General features: G+C 47.0%; 1 protein-coding gene across 3 annotated transcripts in view; it reads left to right on the forward strand.

The window, feature by feature from the left end:
• ST3GAL5 (ST3 beta-galactoside alpha-2,3-sialyltransferase 5) overlaps positions 1–25,674 on the forward strand; it is a 50,038-nt gene that overhangs the window by 18,231 nt on the left and 6,133 nt on the right. For 2 of the 3 annotated variants that reach the window (XM_060027417.1, XM_060027418.1), the window contains 4 exons: positions 7,618–7,741; positions 10,222–10,333; positions 20,288–20,631; positions 24,639–24,825. In XM_060027417.1, coding sequence (XP_059883400.1) covers positions 7,618–7,741; positions 10,222–10,333; positions 20,288–20,631; positions 24,639–24,825 — 767 coding nt within the window. Of the gene's footprint in view, positions 1–7,617; positions 7,742–10,221; positions 10,334–20,287; positions 20,632–24,638; positions 24,826–25,674 lie in introns of those variants that run through there. The other variant, XM_060027419.1, reaches the window with a different exon arrangement.

Below are 25,674 nucleotides of genomic sequence, written 5' to 3' on the forward strand. Positions count from 1 at the left end.
AGAAAAGGGGGCAGCGGTGTGCTGTCAGCAGTCAACACTCACAGCCGAGATGTGGCACCACATGGGGCGTCCAACGAGACCACAGTATTGCCCTTAACTCCTGCCTGCGCCCACACCCCAGGCCATACTTTCGCAGCTGTACCTAGTCACTCGCTCTCCAGACTCCCCAGGCCTCTGCTTTGCTCATTCCTTCTGCCCACGGGGTGGGTCTCCCCTCCTCACCCAGCCCCCTCTGCTCCTGCTGTAGCTGGGTGTGTTATCCTTGGCACTGGGAGGTGTTTAATCTCTGTGCATTCCAAAGCCGTCTCCCCCTGAGGCAGGCTTTCTGTCTTGTCTCCTGTCCTCCTTTATCAAGTACAGTTCTTCATCTAAAACATAAAATCCAAGCATGATTTCAGTGACTGTCTTCTCCACTTTCCCGTGGATGGCGTGTGACTTGTACCAGTCGAGGTTCACAGGAGAGAAGTTAATCAGTCTCGGACCTGCCAAGAAAGGCTGGCTGGAGGGAGGGGCGTTCTGGGGAGTCCAGGCCGCATTTCCAGCTGCGTCCTGGGCGTCTTTGTCGAGTTATTTATCATCTCAAGTTCTTCACATCATCATCACTAAACCACAAAAATTGACTTCCAGTCCTATTGCTTTCCATAACCGGGACCCAGGTTGATCTTTGCCTGCTTCTTTTTGGCGCTAGTCTTCATCATTTCTTTTTTTTTTTTTTGCGGTACGTGGGCCTCTCACTGTTGTGGCCTCTCCCATCGCGGAGCACAGGCTCCGGACGCGCAGGCTCAGCGGCCACAGCTCACGGGCCCAGCCGCTCCGCGGCATGTGGGATCCTCCCGGACAGGGACATGAACCCACGTCCCCTGCATCGGCAGGCGGACTCTCAACCACTGCGCCACCAGGGAAGCCCCTTCATCATTTCTTTTTTTTTTTTTAACATCTTTATTGGGGTATAATTGCTTTACAATGGTGTGTTAGTTTCTGCTTTATAACAAAGTGAATCAGTCATACATAAACATATCATCATTTCTTGATCGATCTCTGTCCTCGTCCCATCCTCTTCCTCACCAGGATGGGCCTCAGGCTCCCTTTCCACCCGAGCGTCCAGTGTCGTGCCCCGCTGTCCCCGGACAGCCTAGGGTGAGGCTTCCTTCTCTCTTGCTGTGAAGTCCTTCTCAAGACACCTTCCACCTTGAAGGGCATATGCTCTTCCGGCTGCCGTGTTAATATCTAAGCTCTACCTGCTCATCTTCCCAGATTGTCCGCTCCAGCTGTGTCGGTTTATTTACTGCTTTGTCAGTTTCAGGTTTTTGTTAATAATCTGTGCTTTGGCGTGCCTTTATTATTAAAAAAAATAAAGAACCAAAAAAACCTTCACATACAGGCATACCCACCTAATTCCAATATCTACCGTGCCTAAGCACCCCCAGGTGGAAGGGCGTGGACCTGGACATGGATAGATGTTGGCTGAAAATTTCAGCTCCCTACTTGTCTGTGTGTGACCTTCGGCAGGTTAAATGCAGATAGCAATTCAAAAAAGTAGGTGTTTGGGTTTTTTAAATATTGATTGATTGATTGATGTGGCAGCATCGGGTCTTAGTTGCGGCACGTGGGATCTTTGTTGTGGTATGCGGGCTTCTCTAGTTGTGGTGTGAGGGCTCCAGAGCGGGTGGGTTCAGTAGTTGCGGCGTGCAGGCTTAGTTGCCCCGTGGCACGTGGGATCTTAGTTCCCTGACCAGGGATCGAACCTGCGTCCCCTGCATTGGAAGGTGGATTCTTAACCACTGGACCACCAGGGAAGTCCCCAAAGAAGGTGTTTTTCGTATTTAATGATATCGTGTGTAGGCTTATTCCTCCCAATAAATATTAATGTCCTACCCTCTCTTGCACCAGTAATTGGCTCTACAGTTAATCTGACAGTTTGTCATGTACTGCTTTGCAGCATCTGTTGTATTCTTATCTTGGATGGTTAAGTCTTAATTTGAAAATGTTAGTGCCAGTTCTACAAGTGGACTGAAGGCCTGGACCTTGCCTTAGTATTTCTTCATCAGGGCCTTAATAAGAATGATTTCTTCATCAGGTATACAGGCACTTGAGAAGCATCTGTGACAGTTTTACCTGTGAGTAGAAATATATAATTTTGAAAGCCAGGCCTTTTCTGCGTAGAAAGGGTTAGTGGAGGCTCTTACTCTGGCAGTCTGAATGAAAGGAGGGACACATCTATGAGCCTTGGGACCCTAGCACTTAGAAGGAGGTGGTAGGGGACGAGCTGCCCGTGAAGGAAATGGAGAAGCAGAGCCAGGAGAGTGCCACGGGACAGATGGTGATGGCTTGCCAACACACGTCCTGGGAGGAATGCCTGAAACCAGCATCACCTCTGAAACCTCATAAGAAGCTTGAGTATTTATTCAGTAAATACATATTAGTTGCCTATTATGTGCCCCTTACCATCCTAGGCACTGGGAACTCAGTGGTGAGCAAAACAAAGACCCCTGCTTTCATGGAGTCTACATTCCGGTGGGGAAGACGAGAGATAAATGTATATTAAAAAGACAGAAATGATGTGTAACACGTCTCATGATGATAAGCGTTTTAATTGCACTTTTCATTGCAACCCGTCCTCCACCAAACAGCACATTAAAGACAAAAGCAATGAATGGACACAGTGCAGATGGTGTAGAGATGATCATGACTAGAAATACGTAAACCCCAGGTTCTCCGAGGGAGCATCTTAAGGCCACCCAGCCGTACGTCAACAGCACGTGTGTGAAGATGACTCTGCTTGGCCCTCCTTTTGTCGTGTTGAATCCATATGGTCCCTTCTAAATTGGAAGAAGACGTTCCAACCCAAGTAGGAGGATTCACTGACTTCACGGGAAATCAAATTCTCCTACCTTGAGTAGGTGCACCCTAGAACACGATTATAGGTATATAGACGTAATTTTTTACAGACCTGCTTTTTTCTTGCAGTATCTTTCTGTGCCAATAAATGTATGAACCGAATACCTTGAGTGCTTCTCAGACTTTAACGTTCGTATGAATCCTGTGATTCAGCAGATGGAGGGGGCAGTGCTGAGACTTTGCAAGTCTAACCTGCTCCCAGCTGATGCTGAGGCTGTGGTCACAGATTGCACTTCCTGTAGCAAAGGCTTTAACAACTGCAGAGTATTCTAAGTGGTTTGCACCATAATTTACCAACAAATTCCCCCGCTGCTCGACATGTTAGATGTTTCAGTAGAGTTTACACTTTACTCTTTGCTCTTAGAATTGCTGTTAACATTCAGTTTTAGTTTTAATCTTAAATATCATTGGGAAAGTACACTTGTGGGGAGGGGGAGTTTATCTTGTTTGATAACAGGCCATAGGCGAGTCATGCACATTCCATTCAATGTGGGATGTTTCTTAAGGGCCTGCTGTGTGCCAAGCCCTATCCTAGGTGTTAGGGTTACAAAGATGAGCAGAGCCCCGGCCCTGCAGCTCAGTCCTCCAGGTGCTTGCAGAAAGGTAGAGGAGAGCCCAAACGTACACAGAACATTTCAGTTCATAAACAGAGATGGGGAAGTGCCCAGGGACAGTTGTGGTGTTGAAAATGATCTTCACAGAGAAGGAGAAGGGTTTAAGGATGAAAGGAGACACTTCACCAGGCAGATCGTTGGTGGGGGGATTCCCACCAGGATTCCAGACGGAGCGTGCATCTGTACAAAGGCACGGAGGCAACAGTGTGGCACATCCAGGCTTCTAACAGTACTTCTTTGTGGCTAGAGTGTAACAGACAAGTTTGTCACCTGAAGTCACAGCACCTGAGATGAGCTGGGAGCCCGTAAGCAGGTACACGGAAAGATGGCGTTGAAGGGACAAAACGGAGACAGGGGAGTCTGGGTAAGTGACCTCCACTAGGAGAATGCCCGTGGGCCCGGGAAGTTCAAGAAGGTGTGATCGAGAGGCCCTGGGGATTGATTGAGCCTGGGGTTGCCAGGGAGAAGTCTGGGGTCAACCTGCAGGTTTGGACTTGGATGACTGAGTAGATGGTACAGCTACCAAATGATGGGAGAAAAGATTCTGCTTTGTGATTTTGTTTGAGGAGAAGATAGCAGGCAGGTCGTTAGCTAGACAGGTCTGAGCTGGGTGAGAGGCCTGCAGAGGGTGATGGATTTGGGGTCTGATCCCTTGAGGAGGTGAGTAAAAGGCAAGTGGTGAACCTTGTGAATATACGTGAGCGAGGAGGAAATGGTGCTGAGGATGGGAACCGGGACCCTGGGGTCCTGCACCGTGTGTAGGGGAGTTTACCGTTGCAGGGGTCGGGAGGGAAGCGTGGTTCTAAGGCACCCGGCGTGGTGCGCAGACCGAGTGAAGGAGCGGCTGGGCCGTCAGGGTGGGGAGGAGGGGCCGGTGAAGGAAGCTGGGCGTTTAGAAAGGGGTTGGGGAGAGAGAGACTGACCGGGACCTGACTGGGTGAGCGCAGGAGGGGCTTCGGGAGGACGCTGCCTCTCCAGAGATCCCCAGGAAGGGACATGGATAGGATTGGAGACAGGCCCCTGATGGGGCTGGAGTGGAAACCTGTGGCCAGAAATGAGAGTGCCTAAAGGATGCAGATGTCTTAAAGCCCTGTCAGATAGTTGTATAAAATGCCTGTCACTTCCCTCTCTGTGTAACAGTAGCAACAGCCAGCACTGAGGTAGTGCTTCTTATGTGCAACCACCATTCCCACATGAATCCTGGGAGGTAGGTAATATTGGACCCATTTTCCAGATGGGGAAACTGAGCTACAAGAGTTAGAGCCAGTTGCCCCAGACTTCTCAGGTGGCAGGTGGAGGAGCTGAGCCTAGGGGTCTCTCCTGAGATCCCCTCCAGTGTGATAGGAAAAACAAAACAAAAACACAACCGTCTTTTTCTTTTCTTTTGTATCTCTCTCTCTCTTTTTTCTTTTTTTTGAGCGTTGGAATGATGCGTGAGTGTGTTGTGTGGCAGTAGTGGTGAGAAGAGGAAGGAGTCCAGGACTGTAGACCCTCCTCTCACCTCCAGAACCTCTTCCTGTTTGGTTCCACTTTCCTAAAAGTAGCAGAAGAGAGTTATCTGATCTCCCAGTCCGTATCCAGCAGGAAACCAGAAACCATGGAGATGTGAAAGGCTGCCCCCTCCCTTTGCCTTCCAGTTTTCCACCCAGACAGCACACAATCATGGTTCCTCAGGAAGCTGGGTGGCACAAGAGAGAGTCTGGGAATGCAGTTTGCAGGCTTGCGGCCTGAGTGGCAGAGCAGATGAGAAAGAGGGGGCAGAGTAGAGCCCAGAGCCCACAGCGCGCCAGCCGTGGGCAAGGGTGGGATCCCGGTTCCAATACCACCGTCTGCTTTGTTCTCGGGAGGTCCATGCGGGTGTGAAGTGTCATTCTGGTCATAAAAACACGGGCATCATAGAATCTTCCTTTTTATAGATGCCCTGGTCATAGGCAGCCCCCTAGGACCCACCACTTGGCTGACTGTGCATCTAAGTAACCACGAAGCTGTGGTGATTGAAAACCTTCCAGGGTCTCAGTTGATCTCGCTTCTCCTTTAAGAATTCAGTAGATTCTTCAGCAGAGGTTTGCTAGTGAGGCCCTTGGCTCAGTTTTTTGAAACTACTCAAGTGGAGTGATGCAAGTCTATGAAAATTCTTGTACTCTAGTGTTACACAGTTAAAATTGCAGTTGAGGGAGAGTGTGTACAGTAGCAAGAAATCAAATACGTGGATGTCAATTTGATAAAAGATTTTTTTTTCAAAGAAAATGACACAGCACTAATGGGGGAAATGAAGTGAATAATGAGGTATAACTTCCTCCTGGCTTCAAGACTAAGTATAGTAAAGACATTATTTCTTGAATTAATATGTAAATATCATAACACAATCGGTGCCTGTATTAGCTGGGATTTAATTAACAGTTGCTTCAACAAGACGGAGGGTTATTTCTCCGTCATGTAAGAGTCCAGAGGCAGGCAGTCTAAGGTGGATTGGCAGCTCCGTCCTTGGGCTGGTCCAGGGACCCGGGCCCCTTCTCTCTTGTTGCTCCTCCATCCCTTGGGTGACATGCTGCGTGGTCCAAACTGGCTCATCAAGTGTCAGTATTTCAGCCAGCAGGAAGGGGGATAAAGGAGAAAAGGGCGTATGCCAAGGAAAGCACCCTGAAAGTTCTCCGGGTCACTTTTGCTTGTATCCCATTGACTAGAACTTAGTCACAAGGCTGTACTTAGCTCCAAGGGTGGCTGAGAAATGTAGTCTTTTTTCTGGGAGGCCATGTGGCCCGCTAAAAATCCAGAGGAGAGAGGAAGGGGGAAACTGATATGAGGGGAGATGTTTTGATTTCTACTACAATACCCCTTGTAATATTGCTTAAAAATTGAAAATTTGAGAATAAAATTAATTCAAAAGAATAAGTAGGCAGGCATACAAGAGAACATATGTATTTTTTAAAGAAAACCTCTTTTAAAGTTGCCATTAAAATTTTTTTAAACTGCTATGTTTTCTTTTTCTTTTTTTCTTAGTGTAACCCTTTTCCTGTCTTTTAATATACCACTTTCTTTTTAAACTTTTATTATCGAATATTTCAAAAAGTTTTGAGAATTGTATAGTAAGCCCCATGTACCCATTGCCCAGATTCTACAGCAGTTTAAAGCTCAACTTGTGTCAGCTATTCCCACAAACACTTATCCCCTTCCTGGTTTTTTTTTGAAGCAAATTTCATTTCTCCTGTTTCATCTGTAAATAGTTCCGTAAGTATCTCTAATAGTTAAAGACTCAACAAAAATTAGACTTTTACTTTTGGGATAGTTGTAGAGTCACACACAGTTGTAAGAAATAACACAGATTACTCCTTTCCCCCCAATGGTAGCATCTTGCAAAACCGTAGAATAGCACAGCTGGGATAGTGACAGGGGTACAGTCAAGATACAGAATATTTCCATCACCAAAAGGACCCCTCCTGTTGCCCTTCCATAGCCACTGCACCACCCCCTCCCTAACCCCTGACACCTAATCTGTTTACATTTCTGTAATTTTGTCATTTCAAGAATATTATATAAATGGAATCCTGCAACATGCAACCTTTTAGTGTTGGCTCAGCGTAATTGCCTCAAGATTCATCCAGTGGCGCGTATCAATCGGTCACTCATTTCTTTGGCTGAGTAGTATTTCATGGTATGGCTCTACTGCATCAAAGCTCTTTAGGAGGGTTTCCCTGGGGGCACAGCGGTTGAGAGTCCGCCCGCCGATGCAGGGGACACGGGTTCGTGCCCCGGTCCGAGAAGATCCCACATGCCGTGGAGCGGCTGGGCCCGTGAGCCATGGCTGCTGAGCCTGCGCGTCCGGAGCCTGTGCTCTGCAACGGGAGAGGCCACAACAGTGAGAGGCCCGCGTACTGCAAAAAAAAAAAAAAAAGAAAAAGAAGCTCTTTAGGAAATTCCCTGGCGGTCCAGTGGTTAGGACTCAGCGCTTTCACTGCCAAGGACCCAGGTTCAGTCCCTGGTTGGGGAACTAAGATCCCGCAAGCTGCGCAGAGAGGCCAAGAAAAAAAAAAAAAGCTCTTTAAAAGCATAATCTGCTGAACTCACTTTCCTCTTTCCCTTCTCCTGCCCTCTCCTCTCTTCACAGCAATGCCAAGCCAGTACAACCGTGTGAAGCTGAAAAGCGATTGCTCGCGGCCCTCCCTGCAATGGTACACCCGTGCTCAGAACAAGATGAGAAGACCCAGCTTGTTGTTAAAAGACATCCTCAAGTAAGCACGAGCCCTCAGGTCGCAAGACACCTCTGATTTGGGTCAACTGGGTAGAACTGGGGGAAAAATTCAGTGAGAACCGTGAAGATGGCTCTCATCCGCAGTCACCCTTGTTCAGAATCATTTAAAGGCACATCTGGGTTTCCCTGGTGGCGCAGTGGTTGAGAGTCCACCTGCCGATGCAGGGGACACGGGTTCGTGCCCCGGTCCGGGAAGATCCCACGTGCCGCGGAGCGGCTGGGCCCGTGAGCCATGGCCTCTGAGCCTGCGCGTCCGGAGCCTGTGCTCCGCAACGGGAGAGGCCACAACAGTGAGAGGCCCGCGTACCACAAAAAAAAAAAAAAAAAAAGAAAGAAAGAAGGCACATCTGAGTCAAGGCTCAGAGCACAGGTGCTGTGGGCTCCTGCATCAGGCTGTGCTTGGTGGGAGTCTCCAGGCTCCACAGCTTCCAGTGCACAGCCCTTCCAGCCGCTGCCCAGTGCAAGAGGGCTGTCCCCTTTGCCTTTGCCATTTCCGGTGAATCTAAAAATACAGTTAATTAAAGTCCCCTACAGGCATTTGAATAACATTGAACATCAAACACTAAAAAGGATGAGACGGGTACCAGCCAGGTCACCCGTACATCCTAGTAAGAGATAGAATTGTTTTTTTGTTTTTTTAATATTTTATTATATTTATTTATTTAATTTTGGCCACTCGGCAAGGCTTGTGGGATCTCAGTTCCCCGACCGAGGATTGAACCCAGGCCACTGCAGTGAAAGCACCCAATCCTAACCACTAGACCACCAGGGAACTCCCGAGATAGAATTGTTAAAGGAGGAACTTGTCAGTTTTACTTGGTACCAGCCAAACTAGGTGGTAAACTACCCTTTCTTTCATGCCGACAGGTAGAAATCCAACCCTGAAATCTAGCCTCCCATCTCATGTTACTAATTCGGGAGGTGTAGAAGAAGAAAGGTGGGAAAGGAAATGTATGTTAATAAACACTCAGATCATTTTCCATCTCCTTTTGTCATCAGCCAGTAATTATCGAGGCCCCCATACGCCTGGCACCATGCTGGGTGCTGGCCGCATGGAAGATAGACCTGGGCCCCGTGCTGCTTACAGTGTGGCCGAGACAGACTTGCAACCAGGAATTACAGAACAACGGAATCAGGGCTGTAGATTCTGGGCCTGCTTTTAACTTTTTCTTCCTTCCTTTTTTTTTTTTCTTTTCTGGCCACACCGCACAGCTTGTGGGATCATAGTTCCCCGACCAGGGATTGAACCCGTACTCCCTGCATCTAAAGCTCGGAGTTCTAACCACTGGACCGCCAGGGAATTCCCCCTTTTTTTTCTTTTATAATCAAAATAAGGGAATTATTAATGCACTGAATATAATACCTTTTCTGGGACTGGAGAAAAGAATAGGTCATACTGCATTCACAAGATTCGAAAGATGTTAAAGGTACTCAGTAAAACATCTTCCCATCCCTGCTCCCCACATTTCCTCTTTCCACTTAAAGATGACCAATATTAGCAGTCTTGTGTATGTAAGAAATACTGTGTGTGTGTATTCCCCTCCCCCGACCGTCTCTTTTTTATGCAAATGGTTGCATCCCATTCACTTAGCGTTGTATTTGATCCCAGAGAAGAATTAAGATGCTTGTCCAAGTTTTCATGGTAGAGTCTATTGAAATGAGAATCAAGAAGTCTTGAAAACACTTCCTAGCAATACTTTCTTGCAACATAATCCTCAAATATTAAGAACTATTTAGCATCTATGGTATACTATGCTAAATGCTATATATATATTTTTTTTTTTAATTTTAAAAAATTTATTTATTTATTTATTTGGTCACACCAGGTCTTCTCTGCGGCAGGTGGGCTCCTTAGTTGTGGCACGTGGGCTCCTTAGTTGTAGAGTGAACTCTTAATGCGGTATGCATGTGAGATCTAGTTCCCTCACCAGGGATTGAACCCGGGCCCCATGCATTGGGAGCGCAGAATCTTAACAACTGCGCCACCAGGGAAGTCCCAAGACTGACTTTTTTTTTTCTTTTTTTTAATTGAGGCAAGGAATATGACTTTATTCCGAAAGCCAGGCATCTGAGAAGATGGCAGACTAAAGTCTCAAAATAACCATCTTCAGGACTGACTATTTTAAAGTGGCAAAAAATTGAAGCTGAGATTCTGTCGTTCAAAATTTATTACTTAGTTTTTTTTTAAGTCCAGTAATCTATATTGTGATTCAGATTTTATTGCAGTACCTTTGCAGAAAATTTTTTTTTCTATATTTGCTTATAACAAAGACAGTCATAAATGACTTGTTAGAAAAATAAGAAATGCTGCCTTAAATTAAGAGGTCTTCTTAAAGACTGTACTTTTATGCTGTGTGGCAGGCAGACTCTATTTGGGTTAGGTTTTCAGTTATTTCACATGATCTCTCTTGATCATCACATGACGACGTCATTATATGTAATTGATTTTTTTTTTTCTAGGTGTACATTGCTTATGTTTGGAGTGTGGATCCTTTATATCCTCAAGTTAAATTATACTACTGAAGAATGTGACATGAAAAAAGTGCATTATGTGGACCCCAACCGCATAAAGGTTAGATATTCCATCAGTGTGGTTTCAATTAGAATATTTCCAAGTGTACGCTTAAATAGTAATATTGTCTCTCAAGTGTTATAAATAAATGTTCATGAAAGTTATAAACAGAAGGGAAAACACTTAACCTTAGCACTTCAAAACGCCCACCTAACACTCACTGTTCTTCCCCCATGTACTGAAGTCGTGGGGTGAGGTGAGTTCCATTTGACCCCGTAGGGCACCTGTCATGGAGTCAATACACCATGACGCTGCCAGCGTACCTGTTCTTAAAGCAGGTCAGGAAGAAATTCTTTTAGTATCATTTGTCATTTCTGTGTTTTATTTTTCGTTTTAATGATTTCACATTGTATTTCAAGATTTTTCCTTCAATGTATATTTATTTTTTTAATCAGTTGACATATTAAATCCTGATTTCACTGATTGTTTGAGTTGTAAATTATCTGATACTGTTCAGCCTTGGACAAAAGACAGGTGATTTTAAGTAAAGTAGCATGGTAATAATGATAACCGACATGTATAGCTGCTTTACATATATTATCTCATTTAGTGATCATCATGACTGAGAGATATCCCAGGGTTCTCTGCATCTTACAGATGATGGCCTGGGAGGTTAGGCTGCTGGCCCAAGTTCACACCTAGTTTAGTTAACTATTTTAGTTAATCTAGTTTAGTATATACTGTGTAGCTGTTCTGAAAATGCTTTAGCAATAGAAACTCATTGAACCCTCATAACAGTCCTGGGGATACAGCTGCTGTTATCATCCTCACGTCATAGATGAGTATAGGGAAGAACCTTAAGTAACCTGTCTAAGGTTATCTCAGCAAGTAAGTGGTGGTGTGAAGGCTTGGACCCAGCAGTGTGGTTTCAGAGTCCCGTCTCCTGATGACTCTGCTCTCTGCTGGGGTAGGGAGCGTCCACCAAGAGGAAGCCAGAAGTTACAGGTGGCATGATGCAGAGGAGAGAGCTCAAACTTCTGACCTGGATTCAAATCTAAATGCCACTTCATAACAGTGAGACCCGAGGCAAGTGACTGAATCGTTTGGAGTCCCAGTTTCCTCAGCTGTGAGGTGTAGATAACAGCGTCTGTGCAGTGGGGTGGTCATCCAAGTCCAGTAAGCTAGTAGGCACAAAGCTCCTTTTCTAGGCCTGGTTTTTATTCACGTGTTTCTCTTCTGTATATGCTTTGAAGTACCTCACATTTTTCATAGCACAGACAGGTATAAACATGTAAATGAAAGGAGTGTATTGTAGTTAATACATGCACAGCTTGGCCTGTGCAGAACCCTTGTGTCTCAGGGGTCTTGCTGATCACGGGGCCTTCCTCCCCTGCTGTTTCTGCCCCTCGGATGTTGGCCGACTCAGTTCATCTCGGCAGCATGAGCCCCTCCTCTCTGCTGGAGCAGGATGTGGTCCCGCATCGTCCGCTCGGGCTTTCCCTCCCGAACGGCTGGCCTTGCAGACGTTCCCAAATCCCTTTCAATTCCAAGGCCTTCCACAGCTCGCTTGGATAAACTTTGCAGACATCCTGTCTCTGTTTTTTGTCTCCTGGAAAAACCCTGAAATGCTGACACTTGACACTGTGATATACGATTGCTGATATCTGTGAACTCGTCCCTTTGCTACACTTCTCCACATTCTCTGTGCGTCCCCTCTGTCCTGTCCATTTCATTCATCAGGCCGTTGACCTCCTGACCAACAACAGAGATCATTGCTCTCGAGTCTGGGTTAATTGAGGAGAGACGTGAGCTCTCTGTGCAAGAGTAGAGCACTGTGTGTACTTGTGAGATGGATGGAGAAGATGTGGTTTGCTAACACCTTGGGTGAAATCAACTTAGTGGTTTTCGTGCCTGGCCAGCGCTGCCTGCATCAACTGTGCTGTGACGGCCTACAGCTGTTTTCTTTTTAGCTACATTAATAGGCCAGTGGTGGTCTGTTTAAGTTTCCCCTAAGGAATTCCTAGTGACTTTTAAAATTTGTTTGGCCCCACCTCGTGGCTTGCGGGATCTTAGTTCTTCAACCCAGGATTGAACCCGGGCCCCAGCAGTGAAAGCACCAAGCCCTCACCACTGGATCGCCAGGGAATTCCCTAGTGATTTCTGAGAAGGACCAGAGAAGAGATTCTAGACCTTGTCCCCGAGGAACCTTTGAAGGGATGGGAACATTTGCATAGAGAAGACCAGTGCAGGACACATGGCAGCTCCTGCCAACAAGCCAGAGGCCTGCCCCGGTGGCCTCACTGGAAGAACTTCGGGTCAAGGGTGACAGCCAAGCCGCAAGGAGAAGGGTTTGATGGTCCACGACATCCAAAGATGGAAAAACTGAGCTACCTTTGTGGCGAATCTCTGGAGGTCTTTGACCAAAGCCAGGATAACTATTTTGGGGTAGAACTCAGGCATCAGACAGTTGGTGGCTCAAGGACCTTGGGATCCCTTCCAGCCCTGGAATTCCGTGCTTCACTGCAATCATCTAGTACCTGGCCGGAAAGTGTAGGCTGGGTTCTTCCTATTCTGAATGAGCTTCCTTCTTCCTCATTATGGTTTTGATCTGATAACTAATGATGTTGACCATCTTTTCATGTACTCTTTGGCCATTTGTAGGTCTTCTAAGGAGAGATGTCTATTCAGATTCTTTGCCCAATTTTTAATTGGCCTGTCTTTTTATTATTGAGCTGTTTAAGTGTTCTCTGTGTATTCTAGATACCAGTTCCTTATCAGATATATGATTTGCAGCTATTTTTTCCCATTCTGTGCGTGGTCTTTTTACTTTTATTTGATGGTAACATTTTTAGCACACAAGTTTCTAATTTTGATGAAGTCCATTTTATCTACTTTTCATTTTGTTCCTTGTGCTTTTGATGTCATATCTAAGAAACCATTGCCTAATGTTTCCTTCTAAAAGTTTTCTAGTTGTAGCTCTTATATGTAGGCCTTTGATCCACTTTTGAGCTACTTTTTATATATGGTGTGAAGTCAGGGTCCAGCTTCATTCTTTTGCTTGTGGCTTTCCAGTTGTCCCAGCATCTTTGCTGAGCACTTTACTCTGTGTTTTTGCTGCATTGTGTGTTTTTTTTTAATGTATTTTATTGAAGTAGAGTTGATTTACAATGTTGTGTTAATTTCCGCTGTATGGCAAAGTGATTCAGTTTTATATATTTTATATATATACACGCGCACACACGCATATATTCTTTTTCATTCTTTTTCATATTTTCCATTATGGTTTATCACAGGATATTGAATATAGTTCCTTGTGCTCTACAGTAGGACCTTGTTGTTTATCCATTCTCTCTGTAATAGTTTGTATTTGCTGCATTCTTTCTTCTCTGCCTGGAGCCCTTCCTTTGCCTCTCTGTTATTCATCTTTTACATCAAATCTCAGCTCAGGGGTTACTTTTTCTAAGATCCTTCTCCGATCACCCTTCCCTCTTGTCTTCTAGGAACCCCCTCCTACCTTAATCTTGACAGTTACCACGGTGGTACTTTTAACTGTTTTGTCTTCCCCACTTGTCCTCCAGGCAAGCCCTTGGGAGATAGGGATTGTGGGATAACATTTTACATTAACGAATATGTACTTATATGTATTGAACTCCAGAGGGAGGAGAGATATTACTCAAACCTCCGCACGGTGTCTCATCTTTGAACTCCAGATTGCACAGAAAATCCACAGTTAAATTTTAACAGGCAATTCTTTGAGGACTTTCAGTTATGTACATTAAGTTTAATATCCCTTTGAGGAATAGGACAGATACCTCCTATCCAACTCTTCATATCCCCCAGTAAACAGACTCTCCCTTCTCTTTCCCCCTAAACCATGGCATGTGAGTCCCCCCCTTTAGGCTGGTGGGACCAGTTTTAAACCTAAGCTCACTGCTGGGCCAGTAACAGCCTCTCATGGGTGCTAGTGCCCTGTCCCGACTGGCTCCAGTAAGGATTCCTAACTCGTCCCTGATGGGGGGATGGAAGGACCTGATGAGTGAGATCAGCCTCCCAAGCCCCACTGCCTGCGTGGAGAAGGGGTGACGGCTGCCTGAAGGAAGGACACTACGGTTCCCGAAGAGGAAGGAACAGGAAATGGAGACCCAGGAGGTAGCCCACGGTGACCGCCACGTCAACCCATTTCCAAAAGACTTCTAAAAAGATCATTATTTTTTCCAATTAGAAAGTCCCCCGTAATGGTGTGGAAAGAAGGAGGAACGGGGGCACGGTTAAGTCAAACAGGTTTGTGCAAGTCTCCGTTCAGAAATTAATAAAGTAGAAAGTGAAAGCCTGCTCTAACCGTGGTGGAATGAGGGGTGGCTTTTATTCTATTGCTTGAGACTTTTTTAAAAAAATGTAGCTTTTTAGCACTATTGACTCTGTCAGATTGCCCTACTTTTCACAGTGGTCGTGACAGCGTGTGCAGAAAGCCCATGTCTCAGCGGGCTTTGCAAAGTAGAGGAACAGCAAGAGTTAGATACTGCTGAGGATTTGGGGTGGGGAGTAGCAGGATATGAGACTGAAAATGAGACAGGGCCAGAGCGTGAGAGGCCTTGAATGCCACACTGAGCAGTTCCTAACTTTGATATCTGGTCACACGTCCCTAAACAAGAAGAGAAATCCTCTCTCAAATCCCCAGAATAGAGGAAGTAGCCAGCAAGCCGGCGGGTATGAAGGGCTGGGAGATGGTGTTCAGCGTGAGCTCTCTACAAAGAAAAGCCTGCCTCCAGGCTTCGGTGGAGATTGAGCCTTACTACCAAGAGAGTTTGGACGAATCGGAATGATTGTGGCTGTGTATCAGCAGAAGAGGGTCTCAGGGTCGTGAGAGTGGGGCCCTGTGAGCTTTGTTGATGACATTCAACAACTTGCAAGGTCAATAACCCTGCTGGCCTCTGAACACCTGGTTGCATTCTGCCTGCATGTATACAGCGGAAGTGTGGCCATGTTTGCTGTGGGTTTTATATTTTCTATTTAAAGATGTCCCTGAACGTGCCATTTGTGAAAAAAGACAAACAGTGGTCTCTGCGGGGATGCTTGGATAGTTTGAATGTGGTGCAGATGTGAAATTGCACTTAAAAGGTGTGAAGGATTTCCCTGGTGGCGCAGTGGTTGGGAGTCCGCCTGCTGGTGCAGGGGACACGGGTTCGTGCCCCGGTCCGGGAGGATCCCACATGCCGCAGAGCGGCTGGGCCCGTGGGCCATGGCCGCTGAGCCTGCGCGTCCGGAGCCTGTGCTCTGCAACGGGAGAGGCCACAACAGTGAGAGGCCTGCGTACCACAAAAAAAAAAAAAGATGTGTGAAGAGCACATTCACATCAATTTAGGTTCAGACCGCATGGTAGCACCAGTTTGAACTTGGCCTTCTCTCAGGAACTAAAGACCACACATCGCCCTGGGGACTGCATCCTGGGCTGTGTGGTTCATCATGGCCAAGTTTACGTCTTCACCGTGACTCCGTAGACCTACACTCACGTATCCAAAGTCAGCAGAGTAGGACTCCCCTGGCGGCCCAGTGGTTAAGACTCCGCGTTCCCAGCGCAGGGGGCACGGGTTCGATCCTAGGTCGGGGAACTACGATCCTGCAAGCAACGCAGTGTGGCCCAAAAAAAAAAAAAAAAGTAAACAGAGTAACCCTGGGCTGAGTTAAATCAGTCCAGACACTCGCACTTCCAAACCGATCCGTTTCTCTCCTGGGTCCTGCTCTTGCTTTTCCCAGACCATCCTTCAGTGGTCTCATACAGGTGAGGAAACTGAAGCCTTGAAAAGCCTTCAAGTTCATGCTTTAACCAAGTGTACACTACTGATAAAGAGATCCGAAACGGGGTCTAGATCCAGATCGTCTGATGGTTTTCTTCTTAACCGTGTATTGTGGTAAAATGTACGTACAGAAGACTTCCACCTTTGAAGCATCCGGTTGGAGGAGTGTTAGTAGATTTACAGTTAAATGTACACCATCACCACAATCCTATTTAGAACATTTCAGCACACAAGTTAGATTCCCTCTCACCCCTTCTGTGGTCAATCGCTACCCTCAACTACCAGCCCGAGGCAACCATTGATCGGCTGAGATTTTACTGTGCTGTTCCCTCTGTGACTTGTTTATTCAGATTTTTCTGCTTTTAACCGGTAAAAGTTACAGACAGCTGACTCATGGAAGTTAAAGCAGAGTTTACAAACGTGGAAATGAAAGTGTCGTTGCATAAGTCATACCCTCGGTTCATGCGGTCCGTGGCGGAGTTGGGCTCCTACCCAGGTCCAGTCAGCCCCAGGCCCCAAACTCTCCTTCATCCCACATGCTGTGCCCTGTCCTGGGTTTAAATCAATAAATAAAAGAACACATTGCCTTTTACTAAGAATTATGCCACTTACCTATATTTCTGAGAAGAGTTGTCCTAAAAATTATGGGGTAGAAATGAAAATGGAGATTTTTACTGAGGAAAATTCGTTTTTTAGTATCCTTCAGGGGATTCTCACATTGTGGTTTAACATCCTTCAGGGGATTCTCACATTGTGGTTTTCCGTGGTACATCACCACATCAGTGACAACTGAAACTGCCTGATGTCTGTTTATTCTCAGTTGTGGGCAGCCAGCAAGCTCAGCCTTTAAGCCTTTCAAGAAATGAAGCTCTTGTGTCCATGCCTCCATTTGTGAGAAGAGGGGTTCCTGTATCTTTGGGGAGGTCACCAGTCCTCTGGTTCCCAGTGGTTCTCATCCGAGACGGATGCCATCCGGACCCCACTGCGTCCTTCCTCTCCAGCCTGCTCCGGCTCCCAGGCTTGGCACTGTCTGCAGTGGAGAAGAGGAAGGTCGAGATGCTTGCGGTCATGACCGCAGCTCCACGAGGCGAGCTGTCCTCCCAAGGCATTTTTCTTCTGAGCTTTGAAACCTGAAAGAGGAAGGAGGGAGGCTGAGCCACTTATGGGGCGTGTTACATGTTTAAACAAGTTGAAACAAGAGAAGGAAAGGAATCGCTGTGGCTTTGGCCATTTCCAGTGGCATTTAGAACATTGTCCCTGGGATTGATTGACTGCACCTGCGGAGGGACGGGAGGGGTCACCATCAGAAGATGCTCTTTCCACAGTCTAGAAAATTAAGTCTGAAGCCTGAGATGGAACTCTTTGCCAGAATGGAAATGGAATGAAATGTCACTCCTTCCAAATGAGACTAGAACATTTGGCGCCCAAGAGAGTCGTGCTCCGGTGTCCGGCTCCATCACCTAACCCCTCTCTCCAGTCCTGAGTCAGTCACTAAGCTTCTGTCTCTTGGCGCTTCTCGGATGTTCATTTCTATCCCAGGAGATTTGTAAAACAAGATGCTTGGGATGTCCTTCCATAGTGAAGAATTAGACCTTTTGTTCTCTAAAAACTTGTTCACAACCCTCAGGCCCGGGGTGTAGAGACAAGTATGGATGGTACATGTGGCTCCTCTGCTTGCCCTGCCCCCCAGTTGGGCATTAAGTGCCTGTAGGTGCAGAGTGTCACCAACCTGGAGGCCCGGTCAGGGCGAGCCCTCCACGCAGGGGCTGTTCTGGGTTACGACCGATTTCCTCGCGAAGATGCTAATTCGCGAGGTATCAGTGGTGGTGTTTGTCACCTGCTCTCTGTGGGCAGAGGCTGGGATTGTAGGGGTTTGGGAGGTGATGAGGCGACGTGAGCCTGCCAGCTCAGCCCTCTTCCTGGGTGTGCCACCTGCAACCCACAAAGCTCAGGACCGTCTTGCGAGGTGTCCTAGGTGTCGTGCCGGTGACCTCAGACAGTGACCTTATGTCGTGTCTGCGGCATCTTCTGAGGCTCAAAGAAAATCCATTCCCTTCTTCAGACATGGGGCCAGACTCTTAAGATGTAGACGGCGTGCTCTTCCCAGTACTAAGAACTTTCTGAAGCTGTAATTTAAAGAAAAGGGAGTGGGGTTCTCCTGCAGTAAGATTATTATTTCCACAAAAATTTTATTATACAAAAATCAGACAAGACTTCGAGGAAAAACATAGTTGAGACAAACATTTAAAACTGTATATGGCAATAATAATCCTCATAATAGTACTGACACAGTTCAAAAGACATATCCTAAAAATAAATATCCCAGCAAATAAAATAGAGGAACACACACACACACACACGCACACACACGCGCACACACGCACGCACACGCAGCTTGGTGGGAGGAGGGATACGGTAGGGCCAAGACTGCTGCACGTGGCAATGAGGACAGAAAGCTCAGTGATGCTGCCAGATGATCCCGAGGCAGCATTTGGCCAGACTGAGCCCAGGGGCAGACTGGGGGGCAAGTGGATGTCTGTCCCTTGTCTCTCCGTGTCTTGCTGTGTTCAGCCGGGCTAGTGTACTTGGCCTTCAACAGTCATTTCTTGTTGTTGCAAAATATTAACGTGCAGGGAAGATGGTATACAAAACCAAGGAAACTTCTTTGTTGACCGGACACCGTGGCAGGTTACACCTGGTTCCCATTCCAGACTGTGTGAAGCTCATTACTCCCTCTGATAAATAAGCCTGTTTCTCATCCAACTAGACAGGAACCTGAAATAGGAAATCTTTTTCTCTTTTGGCTGTGCTGCACAGCATGTGGGATCTTAGTTCCCTGACCAGGGGTTAAACCCATGCCCCCTGCATTGGGAGCTCGGAGTCTTAACCACAGGACCGCCAGTAAAGTCCCGGAAATCATTTTTTTTTAATTGTGTTTAAAAAAGAAACCCACATAAAATTTACCGTCTTCATTATTTTTAAATGCATAGTTTGGCCCTGTTAAGTATATTCACATTGTTGTGAAACAGATTTCTGGAACGTTTTCATCTTGCAGAACTGAAACTCTACCCATTAAACAGCAGTTCCCCATTTCCCCTCCCCCTCAGCCCCTGGTAACTACTGTTCTTCCTATTTCTGCGAATTTGACTGTTAGATACCGTCTATAAATGGAGTCCTACAGTATTTGTCTTTTTGCGGCTGGCTTATTTCACTGAGTATAATGTCCTCAAGATTCATCCACGTTGTAGCGCATGTAAGGATTTGTGTGTGTGTGTGTGGCCACACCACGCGATTTGCGGGATCTTAGTTCCCCGACCAGGGATCGAACCCAGGCCTTCGGCATTGGAAGCACAGAGTCCTAACCACTGGACCACCAGGGAATTCCCATGTCAGGATTTTATGAAACATGAAATCTTAAACACCTCAAATTTGAACAGCTTAAACACCTCAAAATTTCTTCAAAATTTAATTGTTCAAAATTTATTTGAAAATTTGTTCAGATTTGTTTAAATCTTGTTCAAAATTTATTTGAACACCCCGAATTTATTTGAACAGCTTAGGCTGGGAGGGTAGGAGGTGGGGGTCCTTCCTGTTCTACTTGTGCCGTGAAATAAATACCCTTGTTGAGTTTGTCTCCTTGTCATGTGCTTCTCCCATGTTTCCCCCTCAAGTTTCTAGCATAAATTAACTCTTTAAAGCAGATTTTTGTTGTTGTTTTTTAAAATTTATTTATTTTATTTATTTGCTTTTGGCTGCGTTGGGTCTTTGTTGCTGCGCGCGGGCTAGAGGGGGACTACTCTTCATTGCGGTGCGAGGTCTTCTTATTGCAGTGGCTCCTCTGGTTGCAGAGCACGGGCTCTAGGCGCGCGGGCTTCGGTAGTTGTGCCGTGTGGGCTCCGTAGTTGTGGCGCGTGGGCTCAGTAGTTGTGGATCAAGGACCCTAGAGCACAGGATCAGTAGTTGTGGCGCACGGGCTTAGTTGCCCTGCAGCATGTGGGATCTTCCCGGACCAGGGCTCGAACCCGTGTCCCCTGCGTCGGCAGGTGGATTCTTAACCACTGCGCCACCAGGGAAGCCCCCTAAAGCAGACGTTTTGTGTTACAAGACAGTCATCCACAAGGGAGCTACACCAAACATCGCAGGACAAAGTGTCACCTGTCAGAGTATATTTATGATGCCTGAGAGCCTTTGAAGCTCAGGCCTGTGTGCTTCATTCCAGAGAGCCCAGCAATATGCCCAGGAAGTCCTGCAGAAGGAATGCCGGCCCCAGTTCGCCAAGAGGTCGATGGTGCAGCTCTTCAGGCACAGGTACACCTCGGACCTGCCACCTTTCGTGACGAAGGCCCCCGCAGGGAGCGAGGCCGAGTACAAGTACGACCCTCCTTTCGGATTCCGCAAGTTCTCCGAGAAAGTCCAGAGCCTCTTGGAACTCTTGCCCAAGCATGACTTTCCTGCACACTTGAAAGCCAAGAGCTGCAGGCGTTGTGTGGTCATTGGAAGTGGTGGAATCCTCCACGGGCTAGAGCTGGGCCGGGCCCTGAACCAGTTTGATGTTGTGATAAGGTACGTTGGCTTTCAGACCATCCTCTCCCCTCTGGACTTTAGTTCTCTGCTGTGGGTCAGGGCAGCACCAAAAACAGGAGGGACCCAGGCAGCCCTACATGTCCCTGCCTGCAGGGGACTCACTGTTTGAGAAGTGGAAACAAAGACATGAAAGGATTGGACGCCCCAAACTGTGCAGTACTGACCCTAATTTTGGTAAAAACCCTTTCAGAGGAGGTGAAGGTTGGAAGGATCGGTAGATTCAGATAAGCCAGCAAAGGTGGAAGGCTGTGCTAGGCAGGGCCCAGAGGAGGAGGCAGTGCAGGGAGCTTGAGTCCGTGGGACGCCTGGCTTCTGGGAGTGGGGGTTGGGGTAGGTGAGCCCTGGAAGGTGGTACCGGTTGGGACCAGAAAGCACACAGAGGTGTTTGAAAGCCACATAACAGGCAATAGGCAGTCATCCTACATTACAGGAGTTTCTGATAGTTTGACAGTCACGTCAGGGGACGCCAAGGTTTCTAGTCTGGGGTCTGAGACGTTAGTGGGACCGCTGTCAGAAACGGAGAAGTTGAGGAAAATCTCTGGCTAGTGAGGGAGGATGACAAGATCCATCTCAGATATTCTGAGCCTGAAAGTGGTGCTAGATCCCCATAATGCCTTTAGCCCCAGTAGCTGTGACCTCGGGCAAGTTTCCTCGCTGTCCTGTGCCTCCGTTTCCTCGCTGTCCTGTGCCTCCGTTTCCTCGCTGTCCTGTGCCTCCGTTTCCTCGCTGTCCTGTGCCTCCGTTTCCTCGCTGTCCTGTGCCTCCGTTTCCTCGCTGTCCTGTGCCTCCGTTTCCTCATCTGTAAATGGGGGCAGTGATGGCACAGACCTTACAGGGTGACTGTGAAAACAAAACGAGTTCACATCTAGATGTAAAGCACTTGGAACAGTGTCAGAATTGGGTAGATGCTCAGTACATGTTAGCAGCTATTTTGGGAGAATGTGTAGGAAGCTAAGGAGGAAAGGACACGGGGTGTAAGATGTTTGTAGGAAAGAACCAGACTTTTGTAAGGGCCAAGAGATAGAAGAAACAAGAACTACGTTTTCAGGTGAAAGGTGGGAAGTGAGGGTGTGGGAGTGGGGTTGTGGGCTTTGGTGGGGTGAAGGAGGAGGGAACTGCTTCCTTTCTCTGGGTGCTTCCTGTGTGCCCGACACTGTCACGTGCCCTGGATGTTCTCGTTCCATAGTGAAGCCATCCCCTTAGCCAGTGTCAGGCATGAGGACACAGAGACACTGTAGGGCACAGAGTCCAGGCCAGAGCCTAGCATTCCGAATGCAGGGTTTTGAGGCTTCCAGAACCTCACCCTGACTCTATGTAAGCAGCTGAATGATCAGCTGTGCACAGGCAGCACTGGGGGAGGCAGACAGGACCCCATATGCCCTTCTAATGGTGTGTGACCGATATACGGGAGGAGAAGAGGTAAGAAACTGGGGTGCGCACTCCGGTCCAGAGGAGAGATGCAGTGGAAGAGAAGGGCGGCCTTGAGCTGACCTTGAAGAATGGTGGCATTTAGCCCTTTAGGAAGGAGGTGGCCAGGAGATCTGGATGGGGAAGCTTACCTGGCAGGAGGAACGAGGACCTGGGAGAGGGAAAGGGGGCTGGACAGGTGGCTCAATGCCCAGTGATGGTGAGGCCAGGCTGGACAGCATGGACTTCAGGCACAGGCACTGGGGGACACGGAGCACTGGGGACCCAGGAAGGGGACTTAGACTGATTATGATGGAGATCAGTTGAAAAACTTTTTTGGGGTAACTTTTATTTTATTTTATTTTATTTTTTATTTATTTATTTATTTTTTTTGCGGTACGCGGGCCTCTCACTGTTGTGGCCTCTCCCGCTGCGGAGCACAGGCTCCGGACGCGCAGGCTCAGCGGCCATGGCTCACGGGCCCAGCCGCTCCGCGGCATGTGGGATCTTCCCGGACCGGCTCACGAACCCGTGTCCCCTGCATCGGCAGGCGGACTCTCAACCACTGCGCCACCAGGGAAGCCCTATTTTATTTATTTATTTTTAAAATTAATATTTATTGGAGTATAGTTGATTTACAATGCCGTGATAGTTTCTGCTGTACAGAAAAGTGAATCAGCTGTGTGTGTGTATATATATATATATATATCTCCACTCTTTTTTAGATTCTTTTCCCATATAGGTCATTACAGAGTATTGAGTAGAGTTCCCTGTGCTATACAGTCGGTCCCTATTAGTTACCTGTTTTATATATCGTAGTATGTATATGTCAATCCTAGTCTCCCAATTTACCTCTCCCGCCCTGGGGTAACTTTTAGGTTTAAAGCAATTCTGAACTTAACAGGAAAGTTGCAAGAGTAGTACAAAGAACTCCCATTCACCCTTTTCCCAGATTCCTCAGTTGATAACGCTGTATCACACTGGCTTTATAATTTTCTCTCTTTATATACTATTATTCTTTTCTGAACCCTTTAAGAGTTAGTTACACATCTCAAACTCCTTCTTTACCCCTAAATACTTCAGTGTGCGTTTCTTAAGAACAAGGACATTCTCTTATAGAACCGCATGACGATATTCAGAATTACGGAATTAACACTGATGCAGTACAGACCTTAGCTACAGTCCTTATTCAGACTTCACCAGTTATTCCAGTCGTGTCCATTATTTAAAAAGAAAGGAAAAGAGGGCTTCCCTGGTGGCACAGTGGTTAAGAATCCACCTCCAAGGCAGGGGACACGGGTTCAAGCCCTGGTCCAGGAAGATCCCACATGCCACGGAGCAACTAAGCCCATGCACCACAGCTACTGAGCCCACGTGCCACAGCTACTGAAGCCTGCTCACCTAGAGCCCTTGCTCCACAGCAAGAGAAGCCACCGCAATGAGAAGCTCGTGCACCGCAACGAAGAGTAGCCCCTGCTCGCCACAACTAGAGAAAGCCCGTGTGCTGCAACGAAGACCAAAAAAAATGCAGCCAAAAATAAATAAGTAATAAAATATAAAGAAAGGAAAAGAAAAAGAAAATTCCTCATCCAGGATCATGCCGTGCATTTAGTTGTCATGTCTAATAATAGCTTTTTTTTTTTTTTTTTTTTTTTTGCGGTACGCGGGCCTCTCACTGCTGTGGTCTCTCCCGTTGCGGAGCACAGGCTCCGGATGCGCAGGCTCAGCAGCCATGGCCCACGGGCTCAGCCGCTCCGCGGCATGTGGGATCCTCCGGGATCCGGGCACTAACCCGTGTCCCCTGCATTGGCAGGCGGACTCCCAACCACTGCGCCACCAGGGAAGCCCTAATAATAGCTTTTAATAATCCAGGAGTTAGGTATCTGAGTTCTGGAAGAGGAAGTGACGGTGGAATAGAAAAGAAAGGTTTGTACAGGTGTGATAATACAGGGAAAGAACCAAACAGACTTTTTTTGAGATTTCAAAACTGTGTACCTGTGTGAGTGGTACTGCTTTGGGAAGAATTCTTAGCATTTTCCCCAGAGCATCCACCCCGGCAAAGCCTTCATTGATCTAACGGTTCTGAGTGCCCCAAATTCCTGCTTTAATTTAAGACCAGGTTGCACTTGGACCCAGTGCCCTTCTCGGGCCCAACCCTGTCTATATATAACTATGGTTTGTGTCTGCCTTTCCCCGGTTTTTAGGTTTTCTTTTTTGATTCCCTTTTTGAAATTCTGGCAAGAACCACTAATATCTAAGCACAATGGGAAGCTTTCAAGGAAACATTACTAGTGCCCAGAGTGTAATGTGTTTGGGTTGGCTTAAAGTGGCAGGACTAGATGGAATTGCTTGTCATTCAGAAATTGGATACGGGAGTCTCTTGCAGACTGAAGACTGCGTTCATCAAGCACCTGGAAAGGGCAGAGCTGAGGGATGACAGGGCTGCTGGGAGGGGTGCCCTACCCCCCAACCACACCCTCGTTCCCAGTCCTAAAAAAATGTGGAAAACACGCTGCAGGAATTTGGCATGTGTTAAAGTGGTTAATGTCAGTTTGTCTTTGTCCTTTTTACTTAAATAGGTTAAACAGTGCACCGGTTGAAGGATATTCAGAGCATGTTGGAAATAAAACTACTATAAGGATGACTTATCCGGAGGGTGCACCACTGTCTGACCTTGAATATTATTCCAATGACTTGTTTGTTGCTGTTTTATTTAAAAGTGTTGACTTCAACTGGCTTCAGGCGATGGTCAAAAATGAAACCCTGGTAAGCACTAGAAATTCAGCCATCAGATATGCCTCCGTAAAAAGCGAAGGGGCCTCTGATTGGAATTAACAGGTTTTTATTTTTAAACTAACACACATGCTTTCAAATAAACACTCCCTTTGTAGAAGCCCCTCAGAACTTCCCCTGGAAATTGCTTTCAGAACTTGACTGAGTCACATGTGGAAACTGGGATCATTACTTAGTGGAAATAACAAGCTTGGGACCAAAATGGCTATCATTGAGGTTGGCCACCCACCTCATTCACCAGACATGAATTTACATGGCTTCTGACTATTTTCAGAAATTAGTTTTATGTGCATGAGTATAAACCATTATTGAGGCAATTCAGAAGAAGATACATAAATTCTCCGAAGAGTATTTTCAAAGAGATTCTCCAAAAATGCTTTGGTGGTGTTCTTTTTTTTTTCCTTTTTTTAATGTTTATTTATTTGGCCGCGCTGGGTGTTAGTTGTGGCAGGCGGGCTCCTTAGTTGCGGCATGCAAACTCTTAGTTGCGGCATGCCTGTGGGATCTAGTTCCCTGACCAGGGATAGAACCCGGGCCCCCCGCATGGGGAGCGCGGCGTCTTATGCAGTGCGCCACCGGGGAAACGCCTGGTGGTGTTCTCGCTGGAGTCAATTCACGGCGTTCCAGAGGGGCAGATGTGGAGGAGATGGCCCCAACTTGGTCATATTCCTTTTCTTTGTCTTTACAATAATCTCTCACCTTACTTTATAGTCCCCCAGCCCCCCACATTATGTTGTTAAGCAGTGTGTGTGCGTTTATATGCACTTGCACAAACCAGCTGACTGTAAAGTTAACAGGACATATCAGACCTTTCACAGAAGC

Source organism: Delphinus delphis, chromosome 12, assembly GCF_949987515.2.
Source record: "Delphinus delphis chromosome 12, mDelDel1.2, whole genome shotgun sequence".
Taxonomy (NCBI): Eukaryota; Metazoa; Chordata; class Mammalia; order Artiodactyla; family Delphinidae; genus Delphinus; species Delphinus delphis.